The sequence below is a fragment of the Rhamphochromis sp. 'chilingali' genome, assembly GCF_963969265.1.
Source record: "Rhamphochromis sp. 'chilingali' genome assembly, chromosome: 5".
NCBI classification, from domain to species: Eukaryota; Metazoa; Chordata; class Actinopteri; order Cichliformes; family Cichlidae; genus Rhamphochromis; species Rhamphochromis sp. 'chilingali'.
The window spans coordinates 32,409,306-32,427,520 of NC_137932.1; the positions used below are offsets into that span (position 1 = coordinate 32,409,306).

The following is an 18,215-nucleotide window of genomic DNA, read 5'->3' on the forward strand; positions in this document are numbered from 1 at the left end:
CTTTCCAGTCTGACTCTGCTGGATTTCTGTGGTGTCAGGACAGCCAAATTACACAGAGAGAAAATGTGAGAAGAGGGAAATTCACTACTGCTGTTTTATTATTGATTTCTAGCTAGCCTGCTACTTGGTGCCTCAAGCCACATCCACAGCTCCTTTAGAGCATCAGTTGTGCTGGAGGATAGGGCTGCTCGATTATGGCAAAAATGATAATCACGATTATTTTCACTGAAATTGAGATCTCGATTATTTGACGATATTTATTTAACCCTTTAAGACCTACTATAGGACCAAGTCCGCCAGAGCTTATATTATTTTTTTACATGTTGTAGTGCCATTTGTGGGAGCATTTCAAGTTGCTATACATCAATACAACTGTTATAGCCCATATTTTAATAATATGTATGCATTAAGTCCATAGTAACTACATTAATTGCAAAAAAGTGCAATAAACTACAAAAAAAAAAATTGAAAATCATTTTGTTTTTTGTTTTTACATATATTTCTACTTGGAGAAATTTAAGAGGCTTATCCCTCAAAACTTTAAATACAAAAAAGTTGCAAAAAATAGTTTACAACAACAGGAAATTTATTTTGGGTGTCTTCATAGTTTTATTTTGGAGATGCAGCAATTTTTATATACTGCAGGAAAAAAAAAACAATCCTATGATGCAAATTTGCAAAGAAAACAGCATGTGCATCAAAATAAACTATTTCCAGCAGTGCAATTAGAGTTCTAAGCATCCCAGAAACTATTCAGAAAAGTCAAACATGACCAGTATAGGCTTTTAAGGCCTACAAGTAAAAAAAAAAAAAAAAACAACAACTACATTTTCCGCGAAAATGACGTCACTTCCGGTTTCAGGCAGGAAATGGCGGAAATGCGATAGTTAGCGGTGACGTCTGTTTTAATGTGTGAAGTGCTACGAACAGCTGATCGGATCGGCAAAGCGTGTTTCTGGAATATTATGTTTTTGTTCCTGCAAGCGCTTTTTATGCAATCTTTGCAAAGCTTTATGTGGAAGGAAACCGTGACCGAGGACAAGCTGATGGCATGAGATGTAAGTTTCATATGCAAAAAAAAAAAATATTTCTTCAGTCTCTGCACGCTCCTAAAAAAACTCCACACAAATAAAGCAACGCTATCCAACTCCAACCTGATTAATCCTTACTTGCTAATCAAAAGCTTTATAATTTTGTATTACCAATTTCAAAAACATCACACAACATTGTTCATTTCACTAGATCTGTAGCAAAGGAAGCCCACGAAGGTGGTTGGGGAATCTGACTAGTGTGCCTCCTGGGCACCTCCTAGGAGGTGTTTATGGCATGTCCTACTGGGATGAGATCCCATGCCAGAACTAGAACACAGTGGAAAAATTATTTCTCTTAAGAACACAAATGGAGAGAATGAGAGTTGTACAGATCTGTGCATATCTGATTAAAAATCTGCCCACATTTTTAAAAAAAAAAGGGAAAAAAAAGAAGAAAACATAATGGATGGATGGACGAGAGAAAGATATACAGAAAGACTTCAAAGACAACAAAACTGAACCAACAGGGTTAAATATGTGTGAGATGTGAAAAGAGATAAGATCAATTGAAGGGAATTGGAAGACACCAACAGTCTGATTACATCACTTCGACTCTGCTGACAGACTGGAGGAGCCAGTCTACGTGTCAAGTATCCTTAGGCAGCGTACTAACCCCAAGTTGCTCTCCGATGCATCCATTGGAGTCTGAATGTGTATGAATGTTAGATAGGGCGCACTTAACAGCTTAGAAAAAGTGCTTGTGTGAATGGGTGATTGTGGCATGTTGTATAGAGCGCTTTGAGTACTCCGGGAGAGTAAAAAAGTGCTATATAAGAATCAGTCCATTTAAGGACATACTGTTTGAGCTCATACAACACTTCATTTTGTTGTAGCTGTTAGGTTGGCTGCAGGACAAATTATACCTCAGTGCTGCTTATAACCACATGTACAAGTCTGACTGATCGTTGGATTTAAATCAGCAGATCACGAGGTCCTCAGACAGTGCATGTTGGCTCACTGCTGGAAAACCTGTTCATACAAATAAAGGCAGCAGGCCAGCCGTTAACTTTAAGTTAAATTGTCCTGTTCCGTTTTCACCATAACTCCGACCTTTTAGAGCACTGGACTGATTGATCATATTGACAACACTGTATATTAACATCATTCGAATAGATGCAAAACATAGTTAAAGAATAAACACATCACATCTCAGTGACAGCTATGCTTAACCTATATAAAACTTATTTCCAAGGTCCAAAAGGGCCTTTAATCCTCCAAACAATGATCAGAAACATCCAACTGATCCTGCACTGTGAAGCAATTAAACCAACAGGGGCAAAAATGCTTCTGCGTCACATTTGCTTCACCTCATCTACCATCATCACTGTCACTCCTCATTGCATGCTGACCAGCAGAGCTGAAATGGCATAAGCATAATCTCAGAAGAAGGAGAGGGAGAGGACAAGTGAAAGGTCGGCAGTGCAGAGCGTAGAAAAGCACATTCATGAGCTGTCGTGGATCATCAGGCTAGCGTGGCCTCCTGTTGGCAAATCACACAGTTGAGCACACCGTGGGCATGCAGCTGGCCAGAGCAATGACACGTACTGTTGACTAACACTGTCTCAAACACTCCTGCACAGTCAACCCTTTTCACATGCTCTGATGAAACATATGCCAAAAGTATGTGCACAGGTGTCCATATTTTAACAATTATTTCCAGCTACCTGTGTGTTTCTTTAGTAAATATACTTCGTTCTATAAATTGCAAAAAATTAGCTATGTTACCAACATGATCTTTTGACACCCACTCCCTCTAATGGATCCAAAGCTATGTTTATACCAGATACTCCTTTGCGCTATGATCGAACTGTATGCCACCGTGGAAGAATTTTGGACAGATCATACCAAACTCCTATTTTGTAGTCTCAGTACTTTTTCCCCCTCAGACAATGATGTCCATGGCAGAAGCTCACAAATTTCACAGGATGGTAAAGTAAGCACACAACTTGTCTGACACACACAGACACACACCAAGTGAAGCATTCAGAGCTCAGCAAACACTTTTGATTGATTGATTGATTGATTGATAATACTTTATTCATCCCGAGGGAAATTGGGTTAAAGCTGCCAGCCGTGCCAGCGCTATCTTACCCTTCCGACCATACATAAATTACACAAACATCACGGGGAAGACAGGTCAGAGAGGTATAACCATGGAAAATGCACAAGATGAGAAAAGTACTGACGGTCTATAACTTCAAGTAGGCAATAATATTGTTTTCTACCTTTAATCAACTTCAACACTAGTCATGTAACTAAAAGCAAACCCGAAATTTACTGGGGAAAAGCGCCTGATCAACAACTCCAACGTGAAGAAAGAAAGACCGTTGTATCAGCTTCCACTCCCTGCTGTTTTACACAGGAAGTACTACAGTAAAGCTACAGAATTTAAAATAAAACAGTGTTGAAATTAGTCCGCTTGCTGAAGGCTGGTGGATATCATCTCACTTTCTAGCAAGCAGGGGTGAGTCTAAAGGGGGGTATGGGGTGTACTAGGCCAGATCAAGACTGTAGTAACATTTTACAGATTTAGATCAATATAAATCAATAAACTATATTGCTTAATTGTAGTGTAATAATATTAAAAAATAATATAATAATGTACAATTATATTTTTTTTATATTACCAAACTAAAAGCTTGGGGGGGGGGGGGGGGGGTCCTTCCTCCACAGGCCATTAAAAATATTCCTGGGCCAATATCACTGAGCAGGACACCAGATCATCATCATCATCATCAACAGTAATTACAGGTGGCTAATTACATGATATGCTCGCATTTCTTCATTGTTACTCCTTTAAATGCTTACAGACATGCATACACAGTCATACACTAGCACATTTAAACACAAACAGGCTGTAATGATTCATTCACCGAGCAACTCAAATAACTCCACGCTACCAAAAAAAAAAAAAAAAAAAAAAAAAAAAAAACCTAAATAAATAAAAAAGATTTTAAAAAGAATCGTCAACACTTTGTTTAGTCTCCAACTCTGCAGCACTCAGTTGTCACCATGTAAGCGCACTCACATTTGTAACTAAAAATAAACCTGCAACAGAAACATATTAAGGCGCATGGATGCATGCATTAGGCCCAAGCAGCCTCTTGTGGGGGGGTTTTGGTGAAAAACAACAAATCACAACAGCAGCAATGACATCATAGTTTAACATGGAGCTGGAGTTTGCTCTTTGCCATTTGTTTAGACAAAGAGGCTGAGCATTGCAGAGATGTGATCACATAGAAGAAAATGTCTTTTTTCTTATCAGATAATTTAATTTTTTTCTTTAAAAAGAGGATACAACAGGAATCAATGTGTGATCATGCTTTTTATTTGTTTTTGTTTCTAATGTCTCTGTAAACTTTGAATCACCTTGTTGTTGAATTGTGCTATACAAATAAATTTGCCTTGCCTTGCCTTGCCTTGAATGTGAAGAAACAAAAACAACTGCTGTAACTTCACGGGGGGGGGGGAGACTACAAAAGCTATATTTAAGATAAAGAAATACACTTTCTGGATGCAAAATGTTCCATATTTAACGAGAAGAAAAGTATTTTATACCAAATCATTACTCATTTCACAGTTAAATGTCAAGCAGCATTTATCTTTGGGTAACGCCGCTTCTTGGTAAATGTCAAAACCGGGTTTAATTATGACTGGTATCACTCATTGTACAAAAACCCCCAAAACAAAACAAAAAACAGTGTCAGATAATTCCAGTGTTTCACACTCAAAAGCTAGAAACTTAGCATTTGCATAATATTTCGGGAAAGCATTAATAAATCTCAATTTCACCAATTTTTTCCAGCCACTATAGTTTTCAACCTATTGACCTCGAGAGATCCTGTGATGAAGGTACTTAGGAACAATACTTTTATACAAACTTTTGTTTAGCACCACAAACTAATACACAAAGGAAGCACTAGAAGATTACATTTCTTTCTATAGACATTAGTAGATAAGCAGCAGACAGGTATCATACTAAAGTGTTGAGGCCCCATGGGATGCCAAAACCAATTCAATGCTTCTTGGCAACTAGAGACCATAGTAAAGTTTCACATTTCAACAGTAGTGATGTATTAAGCAGTTAAAAGTGTTAATCTGGCCAGCCCACACTTTAATGTTAGCTACTTAACTATTAGCAATTACCCGCTAGGAACAATAGCTGTGTGTAAAGTTATCAATAAGCTAGCAGCGAACAGCTATGGCAAATAAAACATTAACATTATTATAGGAGCTAGACTTCTTCCTTTTTATTTCATTGATGTTGTTGTATATTTTTACGCATCTTATTTTTGCCATCCCCCATAATATCAAGTATCAGTTAGCTTAAAGTTCATCAATTGGACATTCAACATGCTGACTGAGCTCTAGTCCCACATTCTCCCCCCCCCCCCCCTTATATAGCTCTCATTTTTTGATCCGCTTACAACACATATGCTCTTGCTTTGCAGCACTGTGCTTTTACCCTTTCCTTAGTATGTATATTATCAGTCGATATTAGCTACAAGCTATAAGTTATAAGTGTTATGTTGCAAAGTTTATCAACCGGTGGACACTCTAAAACTTCTGTTGGCAAAACACATTTGGAATATCATAAATAACCAGCTGGATCCGAGACCACTGTAAATGAGTAAATAAATAACTAAACATAACAAATTTAAGCTATAGAGAGATGGATCAGAATCAGAATCAGAATACTTTATTGATCCCTGGGGGAAATTATTTTTTGTTACAGTGCTCCATTTTAAACCAACATTAAGACAAGACAGACAATACACTAACTAAGAATAGTACAAAATATACATATATATACACACACATACATAAGTCACTCATAAATAAATAGTTGGAAAAGAAACATGTGTAGCTGTAGTAGCAAACAGTGTGTTAAGTGGATGCGTTGTACAGGGAGATGGCCACAGGTAGGAAAGATTTCCTGTGTCGTTCAGTGGTGCTTTTCGGTAATCTCAGTCTCTCACTGAACGTGCTCCTGTGACTGACCAACATGTCATGGAGTGGGTGGGAGGTGTTATCCAACATTGTCTTTATCTTGGACAGCATCCGCCTCTCCGACACCACCTTGAGGGAGTCCAGCTCCATCCCCACAACATTGCTGGCCTTACGGATTAGTTTATTAAGTCTGTTGGCATCTGCGACCCTCAGCCTGCTCCCCCAGCATGCAACAGCATAGAGGATCGCACTGGCCACAACAGACTCATAGAAAATCCTCAGCATTTTCTGGCAGATGTTGAAGGACCTCAGTCGCCTCAAAAAAAATAGAGACGACTCTGGCCCTTCCTGTAAAGTGCTGTGGTGTTTTTAGCCCAGTCCAGTTTATTGTCAATGTGTACTCCAAGGTATTTATAGTCCTCTACAATGTCAACATTGAGCCCCTGGATTGAAACAGGGGTCAAGTGTTTCCTGGTCTTCCTGAAGTCCACGATCAGTTCCTTGGTCTTTGCCACGTTGAGCTGCAGATGATTCTGCTCACACCACGTGACAAAGGAGTCGACCACAGCCCGGTACTCTGTCTCATCATCCCTGCTGATGCATCCAACCACCGCAGAGTCATCAGAAAACTTCTGAAGATGGCAGGTCTCTGTGCAGTGGCTGAAGTCTGTGGTGTAGAGGGTGAAGAGGAAGGGGGAGAGGACAGTCCCCTGTGGTGCCCCTGTGTTGCTGATCACCTTGTCAGACACACACTGTGGGAGACGTACATATTGTGGTCTTCCTGTCAGGTAATCAACAATCCAGGACACCAGAGAAGCATCCACCTGCATCGCTGCTAACTTATCACCCAGGAGGGTCGGCCTGATGGTGTTGAAAGCACTGGAAAAGTCAAAAAACATGACCCTCACAGTGCTCGCCAGCTGGTCCAGATGGGTGTAGACACGATTGAGCAGGTAGATGATGGCGTCCTCAGTTCCGAGACGAGGCTGATAAGCGAACTGAAGGGGATCCAGGTGTGGTCTTACTATGGGTCGCAGCTGGTCCAGGATGAGCCTTTCCAGGGTCTTCATGATGTGGGAGGTCAGTGCCACGGGCCTGTAATCCTGGGGGCCACTGGGACGTGGCGTCTTTGGTACAGGGACGAGGCATGATGTCTTCCACATCACCGGGACCCTCTGCAGACTCAGACTCAGCATAAACAGTTTATGAAAGACTCCACACAGCTGGGGGGCACAGGTCTTGAGGACAAGGGGACTCACTCCGTCTGGTCCAGCAGACTTGCCTGAGTGAAGTCTCCTCATTTGCATCTCAACCTGGTATTGAGTGAAGGTGATGGGTGGGGGAGGGGTGTCAGGAATCTCACAGGAGGCAACATGTGAAGAGAGAGGCTGGCACAGTGGTGTGGCTCTGGATTCCAGGCTGACTACAGGTGAGGTTGTGGGGGTGGGAGCAGACACTGTGGTGTCGAATCTATTGAAAAACAGATTCAACTCGTTAGCTCTATTCTCACCTCCCTCAGCTCCCCTGCTGTTGGTTGGCCTGAATCCAGTGATGGTCTTCATGCCCCTCCACACCTCTCTCATGCTGTTCTGCTGGAGTTTCCACTCCAGCTTCCTCCTGTAATTGTCCTTAGCCTCTCTGATCTTGTCCTTTAGTAACACCTGGATCTTCCTCACCTCCTCTTTGTTGCCCCCTCTGAAAGCCCTCTTCTTGTTGTTGAGGAGGGCTTTGATGTCCTTAGTCACCCACGGCTTGTTATTTGGGTAACAATGAACAGTCTGAGCTGGAACAATGGAGTCGGTGCAGAAAGTTATGTAGCCTGTGATACACTCAGTAAGCCCATTGATGTCCTCGGCGTGAGGCTCACAGAGTGTTTCCCAGTCGGTCACCTCGAAACAGCCCTGTAGTTCTGCTAAGGCCTCCTCTGACCACCTCCTGACAGTCCTGGTGGTCACAGGTTCCCTCCTCACAATTGGCACATAGCAGGGGGTGAGGTGAATCAGGTTATGATCTGACCTTCCAAGTGGGGGGAGGGAGGAGGAGCTGTATGCATCCTTGACGTTAGCATACAGTAAGTCTAAAGTTTTCTCTCCCCTGGTGGGACAGTCCACATATTGTTTGAATGTTGGTAGTGTATTGTCCAGTGATACATGGTTGAAGTCACCCGAGATCACAATAAAGGCACTCGGGTGTTGAGTCTGTAACCGAGCTATGGCAGAGTGGATAGTGTCACATGCAGCTGTGGGGTTAGCAGAGGGGGGAACATAAACAGCCACCAAGATGACGTGAGAGAATTCCCTGGGTAAATAATATGGCCTGAGTCCAACAGCACACAGTTCAGTGTCCGGGCAACAAATCCTTTCTTTGGTTGTTATGTTGGCAGGGTTACACCACCGGTTGTTAACTAGAACAGCAAGCCCACCTCCTTTCCGCTTACCGCTAGCGATGCTGTCCCTGTCCGCCCGAACAGTGTGGAAGCCTTCCACGGAAGCATTCTCATCGGGAATGTCTTGGTGCAGCCATGATTCGGTGAAACACATCAGGCTACACTCTCGGTATTCCCTCTGACTCCGTACCAGTGCTGAGAGCTCGTCGATTTTAATTGCCAACGATCGCACATTACCCATCACGATAGACGGCAGACACGGTTTAAACCTCCTCCTCGCTTCGAGCCTCCGCTGTCTCACCATCACCTTTTTTCTTCTCTTCTGTCCTTGACCTCTGCATCCCCGATGTGTTTTCTTCCAAATTTCAGCTGGTACTTCTGCGGGCCTGGCCAGCGAGCCGGCCGGCATCAGGGCGATCAGCTGATCTCTGGAGTAAACGGTCCGTGCGTGTAGGAGATGTGCCGCGGTCCCGTTCCTTGATAAAAGTAAGAGTTCCACGGCCACCAGAAGAACAAAAACTCTCTCAATCCACATGATTGAGTAAGAGATAGAAAATGGAGGAAAATACAAGTCAGAAAAAAAAAAAAGAATACGTAAGAAAAAAGAGCTAAACTAAGAGAAAAGCAGGAGCGACTGTAACAGGCTGCACGCTGGTTGGCACATGCGCACTACCCAATGCAGTACAACATTGGGTTTGTAAATCACCAAATATCCACATCAGTCTTTACAAAAACTATATCGGTTAGGCTCTAATCCGGGGGTGATGAACTCAAGGGCCGGTGTCCTGCAGGTTTTAGATATCACCCCAGGTTAACACGACTGAATCAAATGATTAGTTCGTTACGAAGCATCTAGAGAACTTCAAGACATGTTGAGGAGGTAATTTAGCTATTTGAATCAGCTGTGTTGGATCAAGGACACATCTAAAACCTGCAGGAAACTGGCCCTCAAGGCCTGGAGTTCCCCAACCACTGCTCTAAACTAAGGTAGGAGAAGTTAAGGTCTCTGTAGATGAACCTGTTGAAGAATTGTTAATAGTTGCCTGCAGCAGCCTTTGTTTCCAGATCTCTTACCTGCTCAGCTCTGGGTAGTATGTGACTGCTATTTTTGTCTCCATTGCTAAAATGTTTATCAGTAGAAATGCATTTTAAGTGCTTTATTTGTCTACTGCCACTTCTCAAAGGAACAAAGTATCCCTGAAAATACTAATCATAAAAGCAGCAAACTACCACTGAAGAGAAAAAGGAGATCATTTCTCAGTCTGGTCTGTAATATCCTGAGTGTCCATGGAGTGACTCATCAGAAAAATACAGGGAAAAGGCACAGAGTTAAACACAAGTATCATTCAGCAGGAAGAAAAACACCAAGGACGTGATGGCTGGTGGTAGCTTACAGATTAGAGAAGGGAGCTTCTAAGCAGGAGGCCAATGATGTGAATCACGAGGTCAGCAAGGACGAAGTATGAATAAAAATGAATGAGTAATTCTCTCCTTATAAATTACTGTTGAGACACCCTTGAGCAAGGCACTTAACTTTCAGAAGCAGCACCGGGCTGTGGTTATGGTAAAGACATTAATTGGTCTTTTCTGTCTGTCACAACCTTAAAAATACCCTAATATATATCCAAGTAAAGCAATATGTTACCTATGGTGACTTAATACTAAGAGCTCCATGTCACATCTTTTACTGTAGTGAATCAGCAGTAATCCTGGGAGAGCTGGCCCTGTGTCAGCCACAAATCCACGGTATGATTACTTTGCTCCTCTGGTTGACTTTACCTCAGTAAACAGCCATCCAGTAGACGGCCGAAACATAAGACCTCAGTCATGAGGGATGAAACTCGTCTGGAACGTCAAAGAGATGAAAACTTTGGGGGGGGGGTGTCCTGGCTCAGAGAGGACTGCAAAGCGGGCCTTTTTGGAGCAGATTGGAAGAGAAATGAGAATGTGAGATTAAGGATGGACTGGCTGACAGCAACTGCAGAAAGAGGTGAAGGGGAGAGAGAAAGCATGAGGGGCAGATGATGGCAAGCTGCCAGGAGATCAAAATCTTCCCCAAAAACTTCAAAAGCAAATCGTTCTGGCACAACACCTTTATTCTCCTGTCCCATTTTATAGTTCAAATTCACCCCCATCAATAAACAGACAACATTATACATTCGGTTTTATAGTCAGATTATACTCTTATACTCTTCCAGTTGATTGGTCTGTTTATAATAATTTCTAACATTTTATAGGAATATAAAATATATGACAATTCAGGTATCACAATAACACAAGGTCACATCAGCAGCTTTGCAGCCCTCACTCTGCATCTGGAGGAAAACTTGGACCAGTCCTTGCATTTACATGGAAACCATAATACAGGAATAGCAATCCCGAAGATTTATAAAGTTAATGGCCTGTTAAAAAAGTTCATAAAAAAAAAAGACACAGACACACCATTGTACTTCCAGTCTGGACAAGGCCTTTGAAAAATTCCAACTTTGAAAACCAGGTTGCGATCAGCTTGTGTATTAGAGGGGAATAAGGCCAAATGTGCCTCCAGAGCTTGCTACCAATTCCTCACTTTCCTTTAGAGGTCACATTTATTTCTACGATAGGGCACAGACAGGGGGGGCTGAATCCCTGGGATTTGTGGACAAAGACTCCTACGCTGAAATTAACAGAGAGCGATGCCATTATGTGTCCATTAAGTAATCAAATCACAGTTCTTGTAATATTGTCTGTGAAGGTTCTCAGTCATCCAGGTCATCGTAGTCTAAGGAGCTTGGAAAGAAAAGCGTCTGGACTTCTTTAAGACAACTGACAACAACTTAAAGAAGTCCAGACGCTTTTCTTTCCAAGCTCCTTAGACTTCTTGTAATATTATTGTCAGAAAATCTATTAATCTGACCTGTAAAGACGAGGAAAGGATCCCTGACTCTGTCACTCTGAGATACGATAAACCCAAAGAAGAGACCAGAATCAGTGACTGTGTCTTCAGTCTTTTAAGTCAACGTAAAGTGTATTGCATTTATTCCAATTTCAAATTAGCCTTAGGATGACCTCATTAATATCTCATTTGGACTAGATACCATAGCTGGCTGCAGTCCAGCTTCAACTCATGAGGGACTGGGGGTGTTTTTCTCTTCATAAACAGTTCCTCCAGTGCAACACTTACATTAAAATGTTCCAAGCTGCATGGAGTCTGACCTCAGCTCCTGCCATTCATCTGTGGCGTGAACCTGTAGTGCCTCAGAGGCACGTGGCCCTTCAGCAGTTGTCAAGAACTATTACTGTGACGCCTCACAGCCCCCCATCGCCCTTACAGTGCTGCTTATCAAACAGCCAGAGATAAGCTGGCATCGGTGGTATGTGTGCCCTGACAGAACATGGAAGAATAAGCTGACAAGCATTATATAAAGTCTCCTCCTAATGGTTTAAGAAGGACCATTCACCAGGTACCTTTTACCTTAAGAGTCAGGATGAGGCCATGTTGCTAAACATCCAGCATTCACACACGCACCTCACTAAGAACTCATAAACTAAGTTCTTGGATCTAGCAAGACACATAGATGTGAAACAATCAATAGGCGTTTTAACGTCATCAATACCATCTCTCAAACCTTTTTTTTGTTTATTTTGTAACTAATTGATATCAAACTGGGTAAGTTCTGACGCAAAATGCCCAATTTTGCAACAGTAAAGAATCCTTCAAATAATTCCGAAATCCGTTTAGCTGAAGTTTATCACTTGTAAACTGGGCCTAACCTCACCTATGGTTAAACTGGAATTATATTTCCCCACCTTTCTGAGAAGTTCTACTAACAAACAGACAAACCAAACCACTCACATAACCTTTTCATTGTATTTTTTTTTTAAACTGCAAATTTAGAAAGTTTGACTTACATTGGCTGCCTATTAAATTTTGTATTGATTTTAAAGTTCTGCTGCTTACTTTCAAATGCTATCTCACCAAAGGTCTGTGAGATAGCCCCTGACTATCTCACCGACCTCCTCAGTCTCTGTACTCCCAGCCGTTCTTTACGATCTTCCGGTCAGTTACTTCTGGCCCAGCCCAGGCACCGTCTGAAGACTAGGGGTGATCGTGCTTTTGCCTCTGGAATAGTCTTCCTGCTACCATTTGTGCCTCTGACTCCATTCAATCCTTTAAAGCACACTTGAAAACTTACCTATTCAACCTGGCTTTTCTAATTTGCTAATTCTCACCTCATTAATTGCTGTATCGCTACTCATTTCTCTGGATAATCATGATCTCTCCCTTTCTCTACTTACTAATGCTTTTTGTTTCTTTTCTCTACTTTCTCTATTTTACCTTGTTTTAATGACTTACTGTTCAGTGTAATCATTTACCGTTATTTTTACTGTGAAGCACTTTGGTGTATCCCCTGGTTTTAAACGTGCTAAATAAATAAAATTGTATTGTAATTTAAAAAAGCTAATATTGTATATCTGAGTTATTGACACTATATAAAAGATTGCTAAAGCCATATAATCAGTTTGTGGACTGATGTTCTGAAGACTTGAGTTTCACCGTTTTTAAACCTTGGTATCAAAAGCAAAGGATGAATGTGACTGAGAAACCAAGAACACTGCAAACTCATACTTTTACACAATCTCACTACATTTTGCAACCACAAGAGTAGCCCCTGGATGGCTGTTGGAAAGAATGCAGGTTCAAGGCACTACTGCATTTCCAGACTTTGCTGTGTTCACTTCTTTATTGACAGTCAGTAGTTTGGGTTTTTCAGTAAGTCTCCTTGGCCTCTGCAAAGTAGCAGTTACCATTTTAAAAGCAAAAATGTTTTATGAAAGAAAGAAAAAAAAAAGTTTAGTCATCTAAAAAAAAAATATATATTGTAAAGGTTTATATCTTATTGTAAATTTAAATATAATGGGGGGGTGGGGAACCCTTCAACGTGGCTGGCGCAAAAATAAATGTCAACTCATCCACCCACCGTCACCATCGCCCAGCTGTGAGTTAAATAATCAAACTGCCTTCTTTGCTGTGATGATTGGAACAAATTGAACAGCGCTTTGCTGGAGATAATTTTGAAAATGGCTTGCTAATACTCACCTCCAGGAGCATGTACTGAATACTCAATGGGATAATAACTTTGGGGTGTTCATGTGGTCACAGCCATGTGGCACATGGGGGACAAGGAAAGGACAAAAAAAACAAAAAAAAACAAACCAACAACAACAGATCCACACAAGTGTCCTGCATGAGTCAGCTGCAAGCAGCTGGGGCAGCCACTCGTCCACACACCTGTTCTATGACACAGACACACAAATACATTCCTTCTAAACAAGATTTCTGCCTCTGAAAACAACTTGTGTTAAAAATTACATCAGCCTTTATTTCTCTCTGTTGCTATCTGCAGTTTGGTGATGTTCATTTTCAGCGCTCCTCCTTGTACTTTAAAAGACATGCTCAGGGGCTCATAAGAGACTAAAAACAACTAATGAGGGAGTTGTTAAGAAATATGAGGAAGAGGATGGGAAAATGAGAGACATGAGAAGTTAGCGGTTTCCATTCTGGGACACGGACGCAACATGCGGCTCTTTGAAACAACCAAAACTATTGTTAACCACAGTTTGGCCTACAGAGAGATTCCAACAGCTGGCTTCAATTAAGGGTTTTCTTTAAAGAGGCAGGCCTCCTGCACACTGCATGTCTCACTTCTTAACACACACACACACACACACACACACACAGTAAAATAAAGATCTCAAATGTCCACAGAAGCGGTTTTGACACTGAGCTTTGTCTGGATGAATGTGAGCATCACAAATGAAACACGCAACAGGAAATGTCTGACAAACATTGCCGTGCTATGTTAGCCATGTCAAACAGAATCAAGTAAATCCAACACTTCTTCTGGACACATTCCTGTGGAGATGGCAGCTCTACATGAACTGAAGAAAAAAAAATTTTAAAATACAAAAAAATAAAATAAAAAGAATACAGCTTTCATGCATGATATATCTAAACAAGGCCAGTGCTAGACCTTGACACTTTGGTGGTAACATTACAGTGTGGCTGCTCATGCAGGAGGCATTTCAGGAACCTCAAGGCTTGTGCAACAATGTTACACCAAATCGTGGAAAATAAGGCCACAAGAAATGCATTGTACATCATGACCCCCAGAAAGAGTAAAGTAACACAGCATTCATTTTCACTCCCACACTCAGCTCTATATGAGGCTGAAATTTTGTTCATGTGGACACTCACTACGGATGATGGTTCTTCACAAGAAGTTGCGTATGTTTTGGGTCATTTCTCTGACTAAAGCGATAATCTAGACCCACTTTTGCTCCTGACTGCTTGAGGTTCTCTTTTAAAATCTTCACATGTCCTTCTTTATTCATATTTCCTTCTAGATGAGATTCCCAGTTCCAAACACACTGAAGCGTTCCCACAGCATAATAGTCCCACCACCGTGTTGTAAGTTACTCCCTTCTCCAAACATAAGCAGTGTTTTTATTGCCAAATGAATGAGACAAAACTAGAGCCCATTTTCATCTGATTCTATCATTAGTAATAGTAATTTCTAGTCACTTCAGATGCTCACCTTGGAGTTGAGAAACATTTAACTTGAGACTCGTCAGCGATTATTTTGCTGTCACTGAATATCACTGTGGTCACCACATCACAGCACTACTAACAGAATTCATTCAACTTTTTCCTCTATGGGTTTAAAAGATTTCTTACCATCTGTTTCTATGTTGTACATCATTCAACATTCCCCTTTTTTCCTTACACAAAAGCCCACGTTGTTATGTCACCACCAAACACCACAGTGTGGGATGGGTCTTCCCTCCACATTAAACAAGCACTGACACATGTTTGTGTCAAAAGAGACACCATCAAGCACAACCTGCTTGTCAAAAAGTGTTTTGCCATAAGTGAAGTAAAGTTGAAAGGATGCAAATACAATTTGCACAATAGATATCCGAAAATAATTTGGACAAAAACAGACCTCCATAGAATAAGCAGCCGTTCAAAGTATCTGCACGAATAGGCTTTCCCTTCAGAAGATATCATGTTTTAATGGAAAACAGACTTCATCCACGCTACATAACAGCCACACATGGTAAGCTATGATGGTTTTGTCAGGTGGTACATCCAACCTGCTGCACGAACATTGTCAAACCCGTGTCCTCCCGAGTTCATGACACATGTCAGAACTGCACTATGTGTTTAAGCAGCTATCATACGTCTTCGCCATCTGCCACCAGACTCGCTCAGGCTGGGTGTCTATGGAGCTAGCGTTTATTTACCAGCCATTCTCTGTGTGCTTCTCTGCGCGTGTGTGACAATCATGATGTGGCATCAAATAAATGCCACCCCATCAGCAGCACCGCTGAAAGATAATCCTCTCTCATGCAGAGTGGGAGTAGCAGCAGCAGGAGGAATAAGCGAGCGCCATTCCAAACCCATGCACGTCCACAAATGCAGCACAAATTCAGATTCAACTGAGCGCGCCTGCTGGCGTTAATAAAACCTGACCACAAACAAACACCCTCTAATAAGGCGAACACGGCACTGCAAGCAGGCGCGCACCGGTTACTCGATACAAGCCGTTATGGAAGCAAAGTTGGCGTAATTTTGTAGTTTTCATTGTTTCATCTCTCCCCCCCCCCAAAAAAAAAAAAAACACTCACTCCTCTCACACTATTTCAGAATGAAGACAGGGGCTTCCTACCTCATGGTGAAAGTGGTGTCAGGCCAAATATGTCACAGAGTCTTTCGAATAACGACGACGGCTGAGTTGCTGTGTAGTTTTCACCAAAGTTCGCTGCTCGGTTCAACGATACAAGCGACCTAAGATGAATGGGGACTCCCGACGACGGCGTGACAAGATGTTTCACAGTTTGCGGGCTATCCGATAAAAGTACAAAAAAGGAAAATAAAAAAGAAAATGGTGGCTTAAAAAGAAACAGTCGACTCCTACATGTTCTAGAGCATCGCCGCTCCGCTGCTGGCACTGAATCACTGGGAACTAAAGCGGAGAATCGCAGCGTTTCTCGGCTGTTTCTGACGCACTCAGCTCTATGTGATGCGGCGCTGTGCCGCTCGGATACCGGTCTGCTGCCGCTGGCTGCTGGCCGCAACATGTGCTGCGTTTAAGGACCCGCTGTAAACTCCTACTCTGAAGTTTCTCGGGAATAAATATGCCCCCTTCCCTAAAACAAACAAACAAAAAATGAATTTTACCAGCGCCAGGTGTGTCTACAGAAAAGTATTGCCTTTCGTCTTGAAACTCCTTCAGGCACTTATTGGGGCAGTTTTTCTAAACGAACTTTGATTTAAATGGTTACATCATGGACAAAAATCGGCATGTCTAGCATCAGCACGTATGTAATAAAACTGTTTAAAATGTTTGCCCCAAAATAACGTTTTAATAACCTTTCTTCACTTGCAAGTTATGTGTTCTACCACCAACTTTGCTGTCGTCGAAACCTCTAATGCATTTCAATCTAGGACTGGTCCAGGTTTCTTCATGTATTGTACCTTTTATAAAATGAAGCTTATTTTGGAAAAACACAACAGAAGGCTAATTTAGTTCGAAACATAACTCAGGCAACAGCACCCGGCTTGCTGCCTTTTTTTCATGCGAGCCGGCATAAGTTGGTTATGTCGCACTGTACCTGAATGCAGCAATTTACGCAGCTTGTCAGACGTCGCACGTACAGGTTGCCCTTGACAACTGAGGTGGATAACTTTTTCAGTGTTTCTGCGTTGACTGGTTCCTGTAAGGAGTTGGTTATGTCTTTAATAACACTCCGTTGTTCTTTATCTTAATTTCCACACTTATAGACAATAGTTCAAATGGATTTCATTATGATTTACACACATTCACAACATTTTACTCATGCCCTTGATAACTAACATGTAAGTCTTAATTATGTAATTATGTTAGTCAGTCTAACTGAAAACAGTAGTAAAGTAAACAAGCAACAACCATTGTACATTTATTTCCCAACTTTTTTCTTCTTATTGTTTGTTTTGTCAGGTTGGATGATGAAAGTCGGCATTGTCAGGTTTCTACAGAGATGTTCAATAGAGTTCAGGTCAGTAACTGGGCTACTCTAGGACATCCGTAGAGTTGTCCCTAAGCCACTCCTGTGTTGTCATTGTCATGTTGGAAAGTGAACCTTCAAGTAATTGTCACAGAGACATCCTCAGTGAAAACCTGTTCCACATGTGGAACAGGTTTTCACTGAGGATGTCTCTGTACTTTTCTACTTTCAGCTTTCCCTAAACCCTAATTAGTCTCCAGTCCCTTCTGCTGAAAAATAGCCAGACACCATGATGCCACCATACTTCATTGTAGGGATGATATTGAGTAGGTCATAAGCTCTGCCTGGTTTCCCTTCAGACATAATATTTAGAACTGAGGCCACAAAGTTTAATCAAACCACAGAATCATGTTTGGTCACAGTCTGAGTGGTTTAAACTACAGATGGCACGATACCACTTTTTTATGTCCAATACCGATACCGATATCATACATTTGGATATCTGCCAATACCGATATGAATCCGATATAGTGTATTTTTTAATCAATAAAACAGTTTTTTTAACATCTTGCTGCATTTTGTATAAGGTCATAGTCAAGCTTTTGTGTTTTCTTTTAAACTAAAGCAATTCTGTTATACCTGTATGCAAAAACTACACTGCACCCAAAATATTTAATTGTTCAACAATACTCAGTGGCGGTCCTAGGCTGTTCGGTGCCCTGGGCGAACACCCCCTCTGCCAGCTTGAAGGATTGACC

General features: G+C 41.6%; 1 protein-coding gene across 1 annotated transcript in view; it reads right to left on the reverse strand.

Annotated features, from left to right (window-relative positions):
* Window positions 1-16,554, reverse strand: part of enah (ENAH actin regulator) — a 145,750-nt gene extending 129,196 nt beyond the window's left edge. Inside the window, exon 1 of the mRNA XM_080881733.1 lies at window positions 16,140-16,554. Coding sequence (XP_080737859.1) covers window positions 16,140-16,144 — 5 coding nt within the window. The 5' untranslated portion in view covers window positions 16,145-16,554. The remainder of the gene's footprint in view (window positions 1-16,139) is intronic.
* Window positions 16,555-18,215: the final 1,661 nt, after the last annotated feature.